Below are 18,970 nucleotides of genomic sequence, written 5' to 3' on the forward strand. Positions count from 1 at the left end.
TCTGTAACGTCTCATTTAATAAGTTGACGCACTTTTTAATACCATTGTGATTGAACTAAACTTGTAAAAAAGTGGTCAGGTAATAACTAATTTTATAGGATTATTTTTAGTAATTTTCTGACGTTGATAGTCTGGAAGTGAAAAGAGGCACAACACTTAAATTACTATGTTAGGTTTACAAGAACTGATTCTAATAGAAACCTTACCTTTGGAACAGTCATCACCAGACCAGCGAGCGTGACACGTGCAAGTTTGAGTGTCAACATCAAACGTGCCATGTCCCGAACAATCTGGTAAGCATTGAAGAGCATCCTTATCCATCGTAGCACAATCTAGCCCTTTCCATCCTTTCTTACATACACAAACACCTTCGATACAGAAGCCGTGGCCTGAACAAGTGGGATGAGGACAATCTATTTCTTCGCAGAACTTTCCTTTGTAACCTCTAACGCAGGAACATTTTCCGTTAACGCAGTGGCCATGTCCATTGCAATCTGGTACTTCACATTCGTCGTGGCGTAAGGAGCACTCTTTGCCTTTCCAGCCAGGGTTGCATTGACATTCTCCGTTGATGTACTCTCCTCTTTGGCTGCATAATACTGGGCATACGCCTGAAAATGATAACGGAAATTGCTACTACGGAATAAATTTTTTAACCTAGAGGTAAGTACTCGTTATAGTTAACGGGTTGCGGGGATCTGGTAACAATCTAGTTCCAAGAATAAGTAAAACAATAATTTTATTTCAAGGTTAACAATAAATTATTAAAAAGCATTAGACTACCACGCAACACTACAATTTAATTACCGTCTAAAAGGTAACTAAGGACTTTAGGATTTAGACTAAGGATTAATAGAATATTTAATCTTCAAGAACACTGAAGTTATCTCTGGCAAGCCTTTTTTTGTTATGACTGAGTACCTATCATAGTTTTCAAATGGATTGCCATTATTAAGTATATTAGGACTTCTTTGAATTGTAGATTCAAGAGATATTTTTGAGTCTCATTTAAAGTAGGTATTTCAATATATTGTAAACAATCGGTATACCCCTCTGAGGCCTGACAGCCCCATGCCACATTTTACAAACTGTTTGGGCAAAGCTGTAATTTCACCCGAATTACAGTTTACTCAAGATACATCTTGAGTTATACTAGACAGATTTTGATCACATTTGGGGCAGTATTTACGTTCAACTATACGCTTCAAAATTTTGAAAGCATCATCTCAATCGGTTCAAATACTTTTTCGTGATCAAACTAACCCAAAAACTATGACAGATTAGCAAATGTACTCACTCTCACTGCAATCATCTCCTCCAAAACCAGGTTGGCATTGACAGTGTCCCATCAGACATTCCCCTTTCCCGGAGCAGCCGTTTGGACAGTTGTGCGTCATATCATCAGCGACCATGGCTATGAAGGAAATCTCCTGAGGATCCCCATCGTCGTTGTACAGTGAGAGAAACCAATGACCTTGCTCCATGTAGTGGGTTACTTCTTTCTTCACGGACGGCTGTTTGAAAATATATAGATTAGGACAAAATCAAAGAGAAACATTGAAGCGAGAAGGTGGCGTCATTGCCATATTGTCAGTAACTGGATGGACGACCAAACTACAGGAGTCACTATTTTTGTTCGTGTACTTTATTGACCAAAATGGGGATATTTGACCGTTGGTCTTGCTGATTGCTTATTGAATGTATAAATTAAATAATATCGTTCATCTAAAATTGTCGAGCTATCATGCTATTCTTTTATTTTATGTACGGTCAAGTAACTATAGGTTTAACAAGCAGGCGCTGTTCAAGTATCGGAAACATACTAGAATGAAGAAGATTAACGGAAATTGCATAAAAGTAAGTTCAAACAAAAGGCTTAAAGTGACGTTCGATTCGTCGACTCAATGGGTATTAGCAGAATTTATTTCTACGACTCGAATACTTACATGTGAAGCCCTCGTAGTTCGAGCTTTAAATCCGCTTAGGACTTCTAAGAAGTGATACTGAGTATGCGTCGGCAGAGCGTTCCGTCTTGCATAAACACCTATGGACGCCCCTCGAGGGATCATGTAGTCGAATTTCACGTAAGCAGCTTCCGATTGATAAAATTGCATATTCCAGTAACTATATGGAGGGATTTCTTTTGATAACTTTTCACCTAAAGTAATTTGCTTAAACGTCGTCCCATCGGGAGGGAAAGATTGCGCGGGGAACGTTCGCGCACCTATAATATGAAAACTATATTAATATCACGATTAGAGGGAAATACAAAATATTAGAAGCAATATTGCCGTATCAAACCATGCGATAATGTGATGATCTAGATTCTAGGTTGAACAAAAAATTATTCATTCGTAATATTGACTACTTGTGAAACTACATACGCATTCAATAAGACTAGATTTCACTTTAACTTATTGGCAAATCTGACGCAATTATAAGAAACCATAATAGAGGCACAGGCAAAATAATTAATACAGCAACTAAAAATATTCTACAAGTTTTCAGATGAGCATGCGAATTAGTATGTTAGACACCAATGCTTGAGAAGACCCGAAAGAAAATGGTTTGGCGATCGTTAGTAAATTATCGGAACGCAAATTTTTGAGACCTCACCTTCCAATATAAGTATTGGTGGTGGCTTTACTTTGGGACATATGCATTTTGGAGCTTCTGTAGTTGTAAATCTGTCCGATTCTATGGTTGTCAAGCCATCTAAAGTGCTTACTTCTGAAGAATCTAAAGTTGCACCATCTGTAGATGTAACTATATCTGATTTTGTAGAAAAATCTGTAGCAGATTCTGTTGTTGAGAAATCATCTACAGCTGTCTCTGTTGACTCTCTAACTGTAGTTACGTCTGTAGGAACATCTGTTGTTATATTATTTGTTTTATTATAAGTTGGCATTGATTCAGATATAACTTTATTAGTAGCTGTTGTTTTTTCCACAGATTCATCATAGAAGTCATCCATAGTAACACTAGCGTCACATACGGGACAAGAACATTCACAGCTTCCTCCCCAATTTTCTGTATTTGTTAAGGTCTTCGTGGTCTTTATAGGACTCTCAATTGTCACTGGTTTATTAAAATTGCTAGGCATAGTAGGCTCGATCTCCATTGGCGTTATCTTTACAGTGGGGATTTCATTACTATCGCCAACTGTAGGAACTGTTACAGTCAATGAATATAGTGGTTTATATGATTCATTGTTAGCATCATCTGCAGATATAGTTAGATTAATCAAAACATGTTTAGCACTTGGTACTGTTTCTGAAGTTTTTGTTTCAGTAGCAATATTTAGGGTTGAAGGCTCGCTAGTTAAAGTTGTTTCAGTTGCAGTGCTAGTATTTACAACATTTTTTATGTTAGTAACACTCTGTGGAGACTGTGTTATTTCAACAACATGCTCGTCTTTTGGATTAGCGTTATGTGTGGTAAAGAAAATTGGACTTGCCGTGGATGGGTTTGTTATTTTTTCTGTAAAACTCGAGTTTGTTACTTGTTCTACCGCTGATGTGGAATGTGAAGTTGGCGGAGAGGTGGTTGGAATACTTGTCTCAATATTAACTGGAGTGCTTCGATCTCTTTCGTAATGGTATTTTTTTGGATCAGCTGCCAATTCATTGGGATCGTTGGGATAAATGTGTAATTCCTCATTAACTGCATTTAGTCTCGTTAATAATTTTAAATACTGAAGCTTTTGAACGCCATATGAGTAGATCGAAGGAAATGAATCGCCTTGCATATCTTCAGGCTCATAAGCGACTTTATTACTATTTTTCAACTCAAGTTCAGGTGGTTGATCCGCTTTCCTTTCTGTTTTAATTTTGGATTCATATTTAGGTGTTGCTGATGTCATTTTAGTAGTATCCCGTGTCGTCTCAGTTGTGTCGTTATTTTGCAAGAGTGTTGTTATTTGTTCAAGCGTTGTGTTATTAATTGTTAGATCACCAGTATTAACCGAAATACCAACACTGCTAGACACAGAAGCATCATTAGAAACCATCGTGACTTCCGTTTGCTGATCAGCCTCCTCCGTCGACACACCATGCACTAAGCTACTAGTGGTCACAGAAGGCGAAGTGATTAATTCATGCACATCTACAGTAAAAGAATCCGTGGAAGAAACAGAAGGTAAAGAAGCATGCCCATCTACACTTCTACGAGGGCGCGAGTGACTTTCCCCTTTACCTGTGGCAGACGACGTCGAGCTTTGATGTGGTCTCGCTAAAGATTTGTTAGCTGACTCGAGCGTCGTCGCTTTTGAAGCTGGGAACTTATCCGTTGTATCACCAACTAATACTGAACAGGGTTTTGCGTTTTGATATGACCAGTTGTCAGTAAAATAGGATGCTGTGGACAAAAAATAAATATTAAGCAAAACAATTCAAATTACGAGTATTTCATTATCATACAGAAAATAAGTGTGAATAGAAACCCGATTATCGGAAATATTATTGTTGTAGAATGTTTGTAATCTAAAGTCCAATTAATTGAATATGCGAATAATAAGTAACGCTGATACGGTGCTGTTTTTTTTAATAAATAAATCAATTGTGATTTGTCCCATTTGTGTTGTTGTGAGTTATCAAAGGGCTATTTCAAACTAAAATCTTATTCTACGAAGCTGCTAGACACTAGATATCAAGTTGTAAGCAAAAAAGAGTTCATCATCATCATAATCGCGTGCCCTGTTCAAAACGAAGTTTGGAGGTCATCATACGAAAAGCTTCTCTAAAATTAGTTACCGGCCGCAATTTTTTTTATGACCCATTTAGTGTATATGGTAGTAAGTACTACATAGGGGTTGATTATAAGAGATTCAGATAATCGGGTTTACACGGGTTCAGAGTTAGGAATCTACATACCTGACATATAAGAGGCAATAGATAAAAGAAGGACAAATAAGACTATAAACACGATGGCAGTGCACTTCCAAGAGCACCTCGAGGAGAGGCCCTTCCTGAAGTGGAACCGGGAGGCGGCGGGAGGGAAATGCGTCGCCCGGAGGTTGTTTCTGACGGGGAGGACGGGCACGGGCACGCCGAAGGCGGGGTGCCGGTCACTTCTGTCCATCCTCTCTAAGGTTCCTTTTTCTTGCTTTCCTGGACTACTGCACGATGAGTTTGACTTGTAGTCCATAGACGGATTCTTTTGTATGTCCCCTGAAAATTTATTACAATCAAAGTTAATTTCAATTATTAGGATCATTTCATTGTCTGTCTGTCCGTCCGTCTGTCAAGAAAACCTATAGGGTTGACCTAGAACCATGAAATTTGGCAGGTACCCTGTGGCACAAAAAAAGGGAAAATCCGAAAACCGCGAATTTGTGGTTAAATCACAAAAAAAATGTTCATAAACAAGAAAATAATATTTTTTATTTTCAAAGTTAGATAATTCTATACCAAGTGGGGTATCAAATGAAAGGACTTTACCTGTACATTATAATTATTCATTTTTATGCACAATAGTTTTTGATTTATCTTGCAAAATGTCGAAAAAATACCAGAGTACGGAACCCTCGGTACGCGAGTCTGAAGCTGTTCAATCGGTACATTATAGGATCGATCGTGATCTGCTTACCTGAAGGCACGTAGAAGTTTCCTGAAGGGGTGCGCACGAGACACGAGGGTTCGAAGTCGACTAGGTCGGCTGGGTTGCCGGTGATTCGGCCGTTCAATCGGGACATGGTAGGGTTGCGAGGTGGCACATCTGGCGGCGGCCGGACTCCTTCGAGTAGACAACCTGGAAAGAAGGAAATGAGCATTTCAGTAACCATACAGACAGTTCACGGATTTATTTTGCTTACATTGAATTTAAGGGTGTGTGCGTAAGCGTGTGCGTGCGATCGTAAGCGTTTGCGCACGCAGGCTCGCTGATCCTAAATGATAAATACTATTTAATTAATAGGGTAGACAAAAATAAATATGATCGTTCTTCAGATTTATTTGAATACCTTAACTTTTTGTTTTACTATTGATAGCAACATTTTATTTAAAACTTAAATAATAATATTTAATACTAACTGATGCCCGCGACATCGTCCGCGTGGAAAAACAAATCCCGTGGGAACTCTTTGATTTTCCGGGATAAAATTAATGCATATGTCACTCTCCAGGTCTTTATCTATACCCATGCAAAAATCACGTCAATCCGTTGCACCGTTGCGACGTGATTGAACAAACCAACAAACAAACATACTTTTGCATGTATAATAAGGGTACTGATTACATATTATGTAGGTAACTACCTATGTAATATGTAGTATTTATTTGGATCTACGCCCGCGCCGTTCAGTAATATATCGTTCATAACAAGGAATTTTCGTTCAGGAAACTGCGGTGGTAAATTCATTACTCTCTAATTACAGTGGGGCGAATCGTTCAAAAGGGGCCGCTACAAAGAACGCTTTTGCGGGGTACGGAACCCAGCTTTCTTTCCGCGAATGAAGCGATCGCCGAAAAAAAACAACACAAAAACCCTTTTAAAATTAATTGAGTTTTCTTGCAGCTACATCGACCGCTACAATAAATTAATTAACGCTCGAAGGAATCCTTAAAATTTGTCGAGGATCAAAAGTTGGCTGGCGGTCGGAAGATATACGTACCGACTCGCGGCACAGTTTAGCGAGCATACAGTTCCGAAAACGGCCAAACTTTGCGGGCAATTGTGATGTTGTGTTTAGTTTCATAGCTTGTGATATTGATTTTTGCATATTTCAATTTAAATATATAAAACGACTCTCTGGGAAGGCCTATGTCCAGCAGTGAACGCAAATAGGCTGATTGATTGATATAAAAAGGTGACTGACTGACTGATCTATCAACGCACAGCTCAAACTACTTTTATTTTTATTTTATTCATTATAAGTATACGCTTGACCACAATCACACCTGATGGGAAGTGATGATGTGGCCTAATATGGGACGCGTTAACCTACGAGACAGGTGCTGGGAAGTATTAAGTAGCCCACAGACAATTTAGTGGTATCCAAAATACTATGGCCTTAATATTTTGAAAGCCATAGTATTTTGAAGAAACATTGTCATTGGCCTTGATCTGTCACTTCTATCTATCGATGAAAATTATACTTACTTAGCACATCTTAGTAATGTGATTAGTATATTTTGTCAAAAATTGTATAGAATATTTTGTTAAACAATACCTACTGCTGAGTAACATAACGTTTCGGTGCTAGCGTTACCTTTCAAAGATAACTCCTATCAAATCGAAAATTGATTTTTTTATTAAAATCTTCCGAGTAGGTACATTGAAGGCCGTAACGTAACTGGGACAACCCTCCACCTCCCATGGCCCCACCAACCTCTCGGTTATATGGGCCGAATCGCGGGAGGGCGCCCGTTCGGTACTTGCTCTTGGCGTTTTCCCGGGGCGCCTTCTTGACTCCCTACAAATTATTTTGTCTCTTCCTTGTCCCTTATGCTCACTCTCCCCCCTTGGGGGCTAGACGTCACTAACACAGCTGTGATCTCCGCTGCTGCTCCTCCGTGGTGCCGGCCTGGCACCTGCACGCTCGGAGCTGCTTCGCCTCTTATGCCAATGGTGCGCGAATTCCCGTAGCCGGTTGTAGTTCCCCGCCGATGAGACGAGGTCCGTAACGTAACTGTACGATTGCTAATCCGTGCTCGGGGTGGTGGGGTAGATAATGCTTCGATTTTCCATTAACTTATATTAGCGATGGGAGAGGCCGCCGCGCCCCGCGCCCCGCGTCCCGCGCCTCCGATGGCTCCCGATCTAATATATTTCCTTTATTAACTAACTGCCGGAACACGCGATCTTTGATCCATTTCCATAGCCTCCACAGGCCTGGCCCTTATTTGTTTACCAGCGATTACCTGCTAGCTAGGATATGTCGAGAAAGCTCGCTTTCTTTGGACATTCACAGAGAGGAGCCCCATTCTCATTCCCATGATTAGTGTTGGAAGGAAGAATTGCAAGCAAAAGAGAGTCCCAAGGTGCTGGAATCGCGACCTCGCCCCGAAAAACGCAGCGTTGGAAGACCCCCCACTAGGTTTTATTTATTTATTTTTATTTAAAATAATATTAGCTGTGGAATGCACTTCCGGTCGAATAAGACGCTCCAAATCGCTGGCAATTTTTAAAAACCGTGTCAAGAAACACTATCTGTCACTAGATTTTCTGCCATAACTATATTATGTACAGTTAGCTATGTAGTATGTATTATTTATTTAATTATACTATATTGATTTTATATAGTATTTATATACATGTATATTGTATATATTATATTATATTTTATAGTATGTACCTATTAGAGTGTATGTGTTTATATATACCTATATATATATTATATTTATAGCTACATTGCGACTCCCCGTCTTACAGTTCTATAAGTTCTTAAGTATGGGTTGCCTGGAAGAGATCACTTTAGTGATAAGGTCGCCCTTTGTTTTTTAAGTGTATCCTGTATTCTTACTCTCTGTAAATCTATTAACAATAAAGTTATTTTAAATTTAAATTTAAATTAGCCATGTTAAATGACTAATATTCCCCTTTCCTCTCCAACTAAGCGTGAAGCTTGTGCTAGGAGTAGGTACGACAATTATAGTGCAACGGGCGGGGTTTGAACCGTCGACCTTTCGGTTTTCAGTCCACTCCTTTACCTGTTGAGCTATTGAGGCTCTAATCTAAGGTGGACGGACGACATCAGACGAGTCGCAGGGAGCTGCTGGATTCAGGCGGAAGACCGTGGCGTGTGGAAGTCCCTACAAGATGCCTATGTCCAGCTGTGGACGTCTATCGGTTGATGATGATGATGACGACCTATTAATCGGTACAGTGAACTTTTTGTACGCAACTACGTTAATCCCGTATGTAAAATTGTAAACATAAAACTAACCACAAAAAACAATAGGCGAGCCTTGTAACAAACTAAGCTTGTTTGTTATTGCATAAATTCTGATTAGCATACATTAAACGAGCTCCACTTAATCTAAGCGGGGATGGAGCGTCGCCATTTGTTTGCGGCCGCCTGAGGATGAACTATGGAAAGTTAGTGGCCATGAAAAACTATTATAAATCATAATCTCCCTTCAAGTTTGATCATTTGGAAATGTCCTAGTAAAAGAAAAACGTTTATTTCTTAAATTGAGCCTCAATAGCTCTATGGGTAATGGAGTGGACTGAAAACCGAAAGGTCGACGGTTCAAACCCCGCCCGTTGCACTATTGTCGTACCTACTCCTAGCACAAGCTTGACGCTTAGTTGAAGAGGCAAGGAGAATATTAGTCATTTAACATGGCTCTAAAAAAATTGTGCCACATATCAGATCATCTCATAACTAAGATTGGTTATCCCGGCGCTTGCTCCACTTGAGCATTAAAGCCAACATGCCTCAAGCAGAAGAAGCGTCGGAACATTCGTGCGTCATCATTCCTTAATGGTACCTAGATAGATGGTGGTACCATTAAGGAATGATGTTACCACAGTTACCCTTTCCTATACCCAACCAAATTTCTGCTAGGTTGCTTAGGTTTCAACTCCCTGGAGGTCAGACGCATTTGCGACCAACTCAAAATTATGTGTCAAATTTTGCGAGGAGATGTTAATGCTCCAGAACTTCATGACCAACTGTGTCGCATACGTGTCCCTGAATCCAACAGTAATCTTCGTCCACGAAAAAATAAACTTTTCGTGGTCCCACATCATCGCACTGTTGCTAGATCTATGTCACCTATACCCCGTTCATTAGCATAATTCAACGCGCTTTTAGACAATAATGCTCAATGGGACCCATTTAATGATGGGTCTATAATACTGGTTCGGGAGTTACTGAAGTACGCTGAGAGCATTGCATGAATATGTCATTCAATGTTCTCAGCGTACATATTCAAAATTCTTTGATCCTTTATGGTTTTGTATTTTATGTCATTTTTCTTGTACCTTTATTTGTATTTAAATTTATTATTAATCATCTAGTTAGTGTAAGTGGCACTGCCGTTCTAATTAGATATAAAATAAATAAAATAAATAAATAAATAAATGACTAGAATTTGGAATACTCCTCCGAGGTCAGTGTTTCTTTCAATTATAATCCGGTTATCTTTAAAACAGAGTGAATAGGCAGCTCCTAGGCAACCCTGTCCCATCTTGAGGGTACATCCCTCCTACCTGAAATAGGAAGTTCTAAGTAGGAAGTAGGAAAGGATCACAAGTTTATGTTTCTGATCACACTTTCCTTAATTTGTCACTGAATCAGTTTATAGATGAAGTTCGACTTCGACGGCGTCGGGCGTGTCGAGTGCAATAATGGCTCTCACTGTTGGCTCTATTTAAATTAATATAAAAAGTATATACCTACTCTACAATCTATATAGTGGGACAGTTCTAAGTGATCACAGTAGGTCCTACCTAATTTGAGAGGACAAGCGCACCATTAATACACACGTCACTCTGCGTTCAAAAACAAAATGGCGGCCATTTATACAGCGTCGGGGAGTGGGAATTATGTTAATCGGACGAGTGTCTTTTGTGTGTAATGGGAGGTAATTACCGGGGCACCTCCCGGGGACACTTCGTCTTGCGGAGAGGACCCCCGGCTCGGAGGATTCGGGAATTCGACACTCGTTAACCGAATCGTCTCAACTTTAAAGGGGAACGAGATTTTGAATGTCGCCCTGGGATTTCTCGATCGAACAAACTTTTTTTTTCTTTTTTTTCTACCGAATTGCGTAATGCCTATTCCGGGTTGTTGGAGCTGAGTTTAAAGCTATTTTTTTAGTCAGATACAAGCTAGCCCTTGACTGGAATCTCACCTGGTGGTAAGTGATGATGCAGTCTAAGATGGTAGCGGGCACCTCTCTTTTCGGAGTGATGTGCGTTTTAAGTAATTAAATATAACTTGCTTTAACAGTGAAGGAAAACATCGTGAAGAAACCTGCATGCCTGAGATTCTCCTCAAAGGTGTGCGAAGTGTGGTCGTACTTGGCCAACGTGGACTATGACTTAAACCTTTTTCATTCTGGAAGGAGAACCTATCATAGATTGCACACCACTGCGATCACAGTCATGTGATGATTTGTTATCAAATAAAAGATATTTTCATTCATTCATCATCAACCGATAGACGTCCATTGCTGGACATATATGTCTCTTGTAGGGACTTCCACACGACACGGTCTTGCGCCGCCTGAATCCAGCGGCTCCCTGCAACTCGTCTGATGTCGTCCACCTACTTAGTGGGGAAGTCTTACAACGCAGCGTATTCCGGTGCGAGGTCGCCATTCCAGCACCTTGGGACCCGAACGTCTGTCGGTTGTACGAACTATGCCCTGCCCATTGCCACTTCAGCTTCGCAACCCATTGAGCTATGTCGGTTACTCTAGTTCTCCTACGGATCTCCTCATTTCTGATTTGATCACGTAGAGAAACTCCGCACATGGCTCTCTCCATCGCTCGCTGAGTGACTCTGGCTTTCTTATGAGGCCCATAGTTAGCAACCATGTCTCGGATCCATATGTCATCACTGGCAACACGCACTATTGAAGACTGTGGTCTTCAAGCACTGAGGAATTTTGGACAGGTAAAAAATATAGATAACTAGCTAATGCCCACGACTTCATCCGCGTCGATTTAGGTTTTAAAAATCCCGTGGGAACTCTTTGATTTTCCGAGATAAAAAGTAGCCTATGTCCTTCCACGGGATATAAGCTAACTCTGTACCAAATTTCATCGAAATCGGTTAAACTGTTGGGTCGTGAAAAGCTAGCAGATAGACATACAAACTTTCGCATTTATAATATTAGTATCGACTATAAAACTAGTAAGAATCTGCCGACATGTCAAACAGTACAGGTGAAAGGCACCCCGTATTAATCACACACAAAGTCCAACTGTCAAACGTATATCTCTTTCAAGTCGTTCCACACATCGCGACGTTGATGTATGAGGCTGCATGTTGGAGTCGTCAGCTCGCCAGTCGGCTGTAACTGGATACATTTAGGCAATTTCAGCCCGAGCCGTCGCCACGTGCCGACTATCTTAAACTCGTTAGGTATGTGTATGTTTACCATTTAGAAATGCGCTGAATTGGGACGTGAAGATTCACCTATTTTCTGGTAATAAGTAACTAATAATAAGTAATAGGTAAAATTAGACTAGATCGTAGTTCAATTGCGTTTAATTTATAGAATAGCGGTTGGCTGTCATTAGACCTGTTGGCAAGTGATGATGCAGCCTAAGATGGAGCGCGCTTGCCTAGAAGATGCCTATTCACTCTTGACTTGGCACTCAGTAATAACAAAGAAATTAAGTATACGAATAATTTGTACAGAGAAGAATGTTAAATAGGGTTCCGTACTCGGGTATGTTTTCGACATTTTACCTACCTACACGATAAATTTTAAAAACTATTATGCTTAAAAAATCTGTTTTGGAATGTCCAGATGAAGCCCTTTTATATGATAACCCATTTGGTATAGTACTTACTTTGAAAATTGGAAATACTAATTATTTGCACATTACCAAATTTTTTTTGTGATGTAACCACAAATTCAGGGTTTTCGAATTTTTTCCTTTAATTGTGCTATAAGACCTACCTACCTGTCAAACATCATGATTCTCAACGGGAAGTACCCTATAGGTTTTCTTGACAGACACGACAGACGGACAGACACACAGACAACGAAGTGATCCTATAAGGGTGCCTTTTTTCCTTTTGAGGTACAGAACCCTAAAAAGAGGAGAGGAAGACCAAATAAAAGATGGATGTAGTGCGTCAAAAAGAATATGCGTGTAAAATGTATGGATGATGCGTTGACGGATGACAGAAGCGAGTGGAAGAAGAAAACTTGTTGTGATCCCACATCATACTTAGCGTGGGATAAGGACAGGACGAAGAAAAATAATGCGTAGATAGAAAATAGAGCCAGGTGGATCACCTAGTTGAGAATAGAAGTGTTCTTGCGATAGCTTCAGGACAGTCCGTAAAAATCTACAGGGATATCTATCCTAGTTGAAATGTAATTTTGCATGCACCGCTTTTAACTGACAATGCAAACCCGTCGAAGTTTCCGATTTATACGAGTAAGTCAGTGTGAAAATGCAAACATTAATTCATGCCCAGTTATAATTTTCCATACTTCGACCACACACCGCGCGATCTGAATCTCCAATTTTAAATTTAGCACTAAAGTTCGTTTCGAACACGCAATATTTATATGAGGGAGCCGAGCTGCGATTTATAGTTAGGAAACAATCGGAAACTTCGTCCGGCGTCGTCGTGACTTCGTTTTAATTAGTGCCCATTCATCGTGAAACAATTGAGTCCTCCAACAAATCCATTATCGGGAACTTTTCGATAGTCGAAAGAGGTGTATTCAAAGTTTGCGATTGTGATGAGATCGCGGAGACTCTTTGTAGAACACGGGTGCCCGATGCTACCAATCTATCTTTGGAAAATTTTCATTCAAGCGATTTCTTAGGTCTATTCACGTGAAGTCATCAGGAGTGGGCCCGGCACGGCGAGCTATTTAAACTGCTGAGTAATTAATTATCCGGGCGATTTATCTTCCTACGGAAATATTGTTTTGAAAGAATTTCTAAAGATGAGTGTAATACCTAACCTATAAGATTTAGGTAGGTTTTCTATTTATCACTACAGAATGTTATTAAGATTTCCTAGAATGTTATTAAGATTTCCTATGATCACTACCATAATAATTTAATTATTATACCTAAATGAGAAAATGTGTTATTATTCTTCAATATCGCAACGAGGTAATGTAATGACGTGTTTTTCCATGGGTTAAAGATTAGATTTCCCATCCCATGAGATTCCCATCCCAGAGCAACTTTGATTATTGTCTTCGAATAAAAAGAGTTTCAATGAATCGAAACACAAACTTAGCTGAGCCTGTTAATCATTCGCTTGAAAATTTACAAAATTTCAGGAAGATATTATATAAATTTACTTATTTTAAAATACTCAAAACCATTTGGGCGATATTTGTCGCGCAAATCCCATTATTCAGGGGGGAGTTTAAACGGCACCGGCCCTGATAAGGCGAAATATTTAACGAAACCAGGCCAACTGAAAGTCATCGATTAAATACCTACATGCGTAATATCATTATGCCGGAGCGATTTTCCTCTGTGTAATCCAATTCCCAATTGGTCGTGACGACTTTTTTTGCCGTATCGTAGAGACACCTGCGTTCCTGTTTTAGTGTCAAGACCTCTTATAGGAGCGATACGTCAAAATGAACACTTCTACATAATATAGGTAAGAACGTGTCAATTTGACATCACATGTGACAGTTAGGAGTTACGTGTGATGAATCGATTTTCGCAGCAAATAATCTAAAACTATTTTACCAGCTTCAGGAAGCTTTAGAAGGCTGAAGCCCAAAACTGAACATCTAGAAAGCTAAAATTTTGGACAGTTTCCTTCACAATATTATAGACAAGACGCCGCTACGGCTAATTGTGTTGAAATTTAGAATAATTTCATCTTTTGTAACACATGCAAATAAAGAATTTGAATTTCCAAGGAATGAGGCTGGATTATTTCAAATTCCAGCGCCATTTTGAATAAAAAGGGGGGTTTTGCCGATTGAAGCCGCAGGCGGTCGCTAATGTTACTAAAAATGTGTTACATGCGGCTCTAGTATTATATCCGTTATTCATTTTAATATTATAAGAACTCACTAGACGATTATCTGTCGTCACGATACAGTGAAAACCGGTTTACACCGGAGATAAAATTCTACTTTCTTGAAAGAGATTTTTTTACGTTGACGCTGCGGAATTCTTTATTAATATCGAGTCTCGGTGTTTAAAAGTTGGCGGAGGTATTTTCCGAATTCCCGAAGATTAAAGGGTCTTTGATCATCGTTCCAAGCGATTAATATACCTGGCCCTTTTAATGATCTCGGCTCAATGTTTGCGCAGCTATTTCCCTGAGTGTCTATTGAAAGTTAAGTATTTAACTTTTTGGGGCATTTCGGAACATTAAAATGTCCCTTTAAACATTAAAGCTTAAAATATTCATTCTGTTATCTTCATCAGATTGTTATGGTTTCGAATTTGAAATAAGTACATGTTTTATAACTTAAAAATTTTCTAGAGCGATTAACCGCCATACTCAGAGTCGCTAACTAATCGTTACTTAAGATTGAGTTAAAATGAGACAGATTTATGTGAGAGATATAGCTCTGTCTCGTTAACTCAATCTTAATTAACGATTAAGCGACTCTGAGTACGGCTGTTAGTATTGTACAGTGACATCTAAGTATTTTGTTATACAGAAATGTCTCGACAAAGAGGATGACGTATTACAAGTAAGACAACTGAAAGGCTCGAGCCAGCCTCGAGTGATGAGGCTTTGGCCTTTTACACAGGCCTTTTAGGTCAGGACCATAGATAACAGAAGAAGTTATCTATGGTCAGAACAAATACATAATAAATCAGAGAAACCGCATACGGTGCGACAAAGCTCTCTTGGCACTTCAAATGACCTTGACAGGGGGGCGCTGTTGGAGAACAAAGGCTTAGAATATTCCAACAAGAACAAAGGGGGCAATGTTAGTTTCTATTTTCGCCACGTGCCAAGATGGAAAATCCCAGGTCAGAATGAAGGTCCATAGTCCGTAGTCCGCACCTCGACTAGCGTCGAAGTCACTCGAGAATATAGGTACAAAAGTTTACATCTTGTTCCAATGTAAAGCTAGAAGTCGCTTCAACATAAAATAAATTACAAGTGGTCGTATTTCGTAATATTTTATTTGTATTTCCACAAAAAGAAATAAAAAAACCAAGTTGGTTAATGTTTATATCAAAGGTCTGTAAGGAAAATCCCAGGTCAGAATCAAGGTCTATAGTCCGTTGTCCGTACCTAAACTAGCGTCGAAGTCACTCGAGAAGATAAGTACAAAAGTTTACATCTTGTTCCAATGTAAAGCTAGAAGTAGCTTCAACATAAAATACAAGTGGTCGTATTTCGTAATATTTTATTTTTATTTCCCCCAAAAAGATATAAAAACCAAGTTGGTTAATTTTATATCAAAGGCAGGAAATAGAGCAGAAATCGTTAGTCCCGCGAACACTCCGACTTTGGCGTCCGAAATTAATTAAAGAAACTGAGAACGCTTTCATATTTAGGGCTCCTTAACAAAAATTTGAAACGGAACCTTAATGGTGTCGTTCTGTTGATCCTTTTTGAAACTTGCACGAGCATTATAGCACCAATTTAGCTCCGCTATAAAGCTAATTGGCACTAGTGAACATACTTTTAGAAGTTTTGGTAGATTTTACAATTTACAATTTGGTATTGTATGTCCGAGGGTGTGGTTTAGTTGTATGATGTATCGCATTCCAGTATAATCAATTGGAAAGTTAAGTAACGTCGCCTAAAGACGATTACTGGACGGGAGAGTGACTGCAATCTCACCAGGTGGTAAGTAATGGTGCACTCTAAGATGAAAGCGGGCCAAACTGGAAGGGATGTGGCAGTTTTTTTATAAATTAAGACTAACACTTTTGTAGAAACATAAAAACAAATAACTACGCTGCTTGACTATACTGAAAACTTCAATTTGACTATAGGTAAAGACAAAAAAATCAAGCTTTTAGTTAATTACTGTATTGGGTCTACGAAAAATTAACTATTTTTAACTAAACGTTTTCTACTCCAATCTTTCACCAATCCATTTAAGTAGGTACCTAGTTCATAATTTTAGCTACTAATCGTATATCGTCTAAATCACTAAAATTTAATAGATACCTAGTTCTTGGATTAAATTTTAGTTATCGCACATTTTTATTTCACTCAATATAATTTCACGTGTAAACCCGACTCCTATCATGAAATATAATACAATTAAAAGCATGTAAATCCATATGCGCTGCAATGTATCATGTCAAGCCATGGCCGCTTGGCTGTGATAAGATTACTAGACAAAGGAAGTCCACCCATATCACTACCACTAAATACGAGCCTTTGTAACTACCCTATTCGACTACTATACAGCCACAAGCCGAATTAAACCCTAACAACAAAACCATAAAGACTAGATTAAAAAATGCATTGTTTATTAGAATCGCAACATCAACGTCTGCTTCGTTAAAGGACACTCAGCTTTATTTATGTCGACATACAGGCAATGTTGCTTTGTTTACCCAACTAACAAATTAGTTTTATTAAATTTAGACTTTATCCTTAAATAAATAGAGTTCAAAGCGGTACACTCGTGAGATTTTAATGGTGTCTTTGTCAAGGGAATTCAGACTTTTCTGTAATGAGATTAAAGTTGGTATTTGATTGGAGATTAAAGGTCGGTCGGGTGGTATCCGGCACGATAAGGAGACGTTGGCTAAGTCAGTACGTCACGCAAGCACTGCACTAAATTATGTTGCGATTTGAGATATAAAGCGAATGGACGCCACCTTGCAAGGCAGTTTTTTTATAGTCCTTTATGGTCTATGCCTATGGTAATGTCATGGGCTTGCCGTTAGGGGACATTTAATTAGCATAGGCCATGAGTAGGTAGGTATAAACGTGAAAATAAACTACCAAAAGATTCACAAAAAATTTATTCGATCGATAAGTGCAATAAAAATGCATTTAAATGCATTCAGATTTGCCCGCGAAAACGCTACCCGCCATCTTTTTAGGTTCATGAGCTGTCATGACGTCACACGGATTGGTAAACAACAGTAATAATTCTTAGTGAAATATGTACATTACAACTTAAATCCATGTGACGTCACAGTCGAAATTAACATGGCGGCTACGGTATCATGCATTTTGGATATTAATTGAAGAACAGATAAAAAGTGAAATCTTTCAAATTAGGTAATTATAAAATTCCGTATATTGTAATTTTATAAACTAAAATTAACATTTTTCGATTGCTTATTGCTGCTACTATCTTGTTCATACATTTTTATTTTTTCAATAGCTTAATCGTAGCATAATAGGTTAACCTCTAAAACAACGTAGCACAGGCTACATAATAGGTGTATATGTATAGTATAGTAGCAATCCATACTAATATTATAAATGCGAAAGTGTGTCTGTCTGTCTGTCTGTCTGCTAGCTTTTCACGTCTCAACCGTTCAACCGATTCTGACGAAATTTGGTACAGAGATAGCTTGCATCCCGGGGAAGGACATAGGCTACTTTTTATCCCGGAAAATTGAAGAGTTCCCACAGGATTTGTAAAAACCTAAATCCACGCGGACGAAGTCTAGTATTTCATAAATCAATAATCGTAGTATTTTGGTTTAATTGCAAAGTCGAGTTCTCAACGAGTCTCGGTGGAAGACTTGCGACGCACGCGATATAGTTTTAACTAGCTTATGCTCGCGACTTCGTCCGCGTGGACTACACAAATTTCAAACCCCTATTTCACCCAGTTAGGAGTTGAATTTTCAAAAATCCTTTCTTAGCGGATGCCTACGTCATAATAGCTAACTGCATGCCAAATTTCAGCAAGATCCGTCCAGTAGTTTGGGCTGTGCGTTGATAGATCAGTCAGTCAGTCAGTCAGTCAGTCAGTCAGTCAGTCACCTTTGCCTTTTATATATTTAGATAAAAAACTACTAGATGATGCCCGCGACTTCGTTCGCGTGGAATTAGGTTTTTAAGAAATCCGTGGGAACTCTTTGATTTTCCGGGATAAAAAGTAGCCTATGTCACTCTCCAAGTCTTTAACTATACCTAGCCATGCAAAAACTCATGTCAATCCGTTGCTCCGTTGCGACGTGATTGAACTACAAACCAACAAACAAACACACTTTCGCATTTTTAATACTGATTATAAAGGCAAAGCGTCAATTTTTTATCAGCTCATTAAAAATATTAAGTAAATAGCCCTTTGTTTTAGCCATTAGCCAGACATTGAAACTTGGTATCGGCAGACTTGGGAACCGGAGTCGATGGCGTTTTTTTCCCATTTTTCCCCATTTCCCCGTATCCCGGGAAGCT

General features: G+C 39.1%; 1 protein-coding gene across 6 annotated transcripts in view; it reads right to left on the reverse strand.

Moving 5' to 3' along the window:
• The window catches only part of Ten-m (teneurin transmembrane protein Ten-m), a 271,393-nt gene that overhangs the window by 13,332 nt on the left and 239,091 nt on the right, over positions 1 to 18,970 (reverse strand). For 2 of the 6 annotated variants that reach the window (XM_034969162.2, XM_069499349.1), the window contains exons 3-8: positions 5,587 to 5,748; positions 4,872 to 5,168; positions 2,617 to 4,356; positions 1,947 to 2,224; positions 1,298 to 1,514; positions 207 to 611 (exon numbers count right to left, since the gene is read on the reverse strand). In XM_034969162.2, the coding sequence (XP_034825053.1) occupies positions 207 to 611; positions 1,298 to 1,514; positions 1,947 to 2,224; positions 2,617 to 4,356; positions 4,872 to 5,168; positions 5,587 to 5,748 (3,099 nt within the window). The remainder of the gene's footprint in view (positions 1 to 206; positions 612 to 1,297; positions 1,515 to 1,946; positions 2,225 to 2,616; positions 4,357 to 4,871; positions 5,169 to 5,586; positions 5,749 to 18,970) is intronic. The other 4 variants (XM_069499351.1, XM_069499350.1, XM_034969163.2 and 1 more) reach the window with 4 other exon arrangements.

Source organism: Maniola hyperantus, chromosome 6, assembly GCF_902806685.2.
Source record: "Maniola hyperantus chromosome 6, iAphHyp1.2, whole genome shotgun sequence".
NCBI classification, from domain to species: Eukaryota; Metazoa; Arthropoda; class Insecta; order Lepidoptera; family Nymphalidae; genus Maniola; species Maniola hyperantus.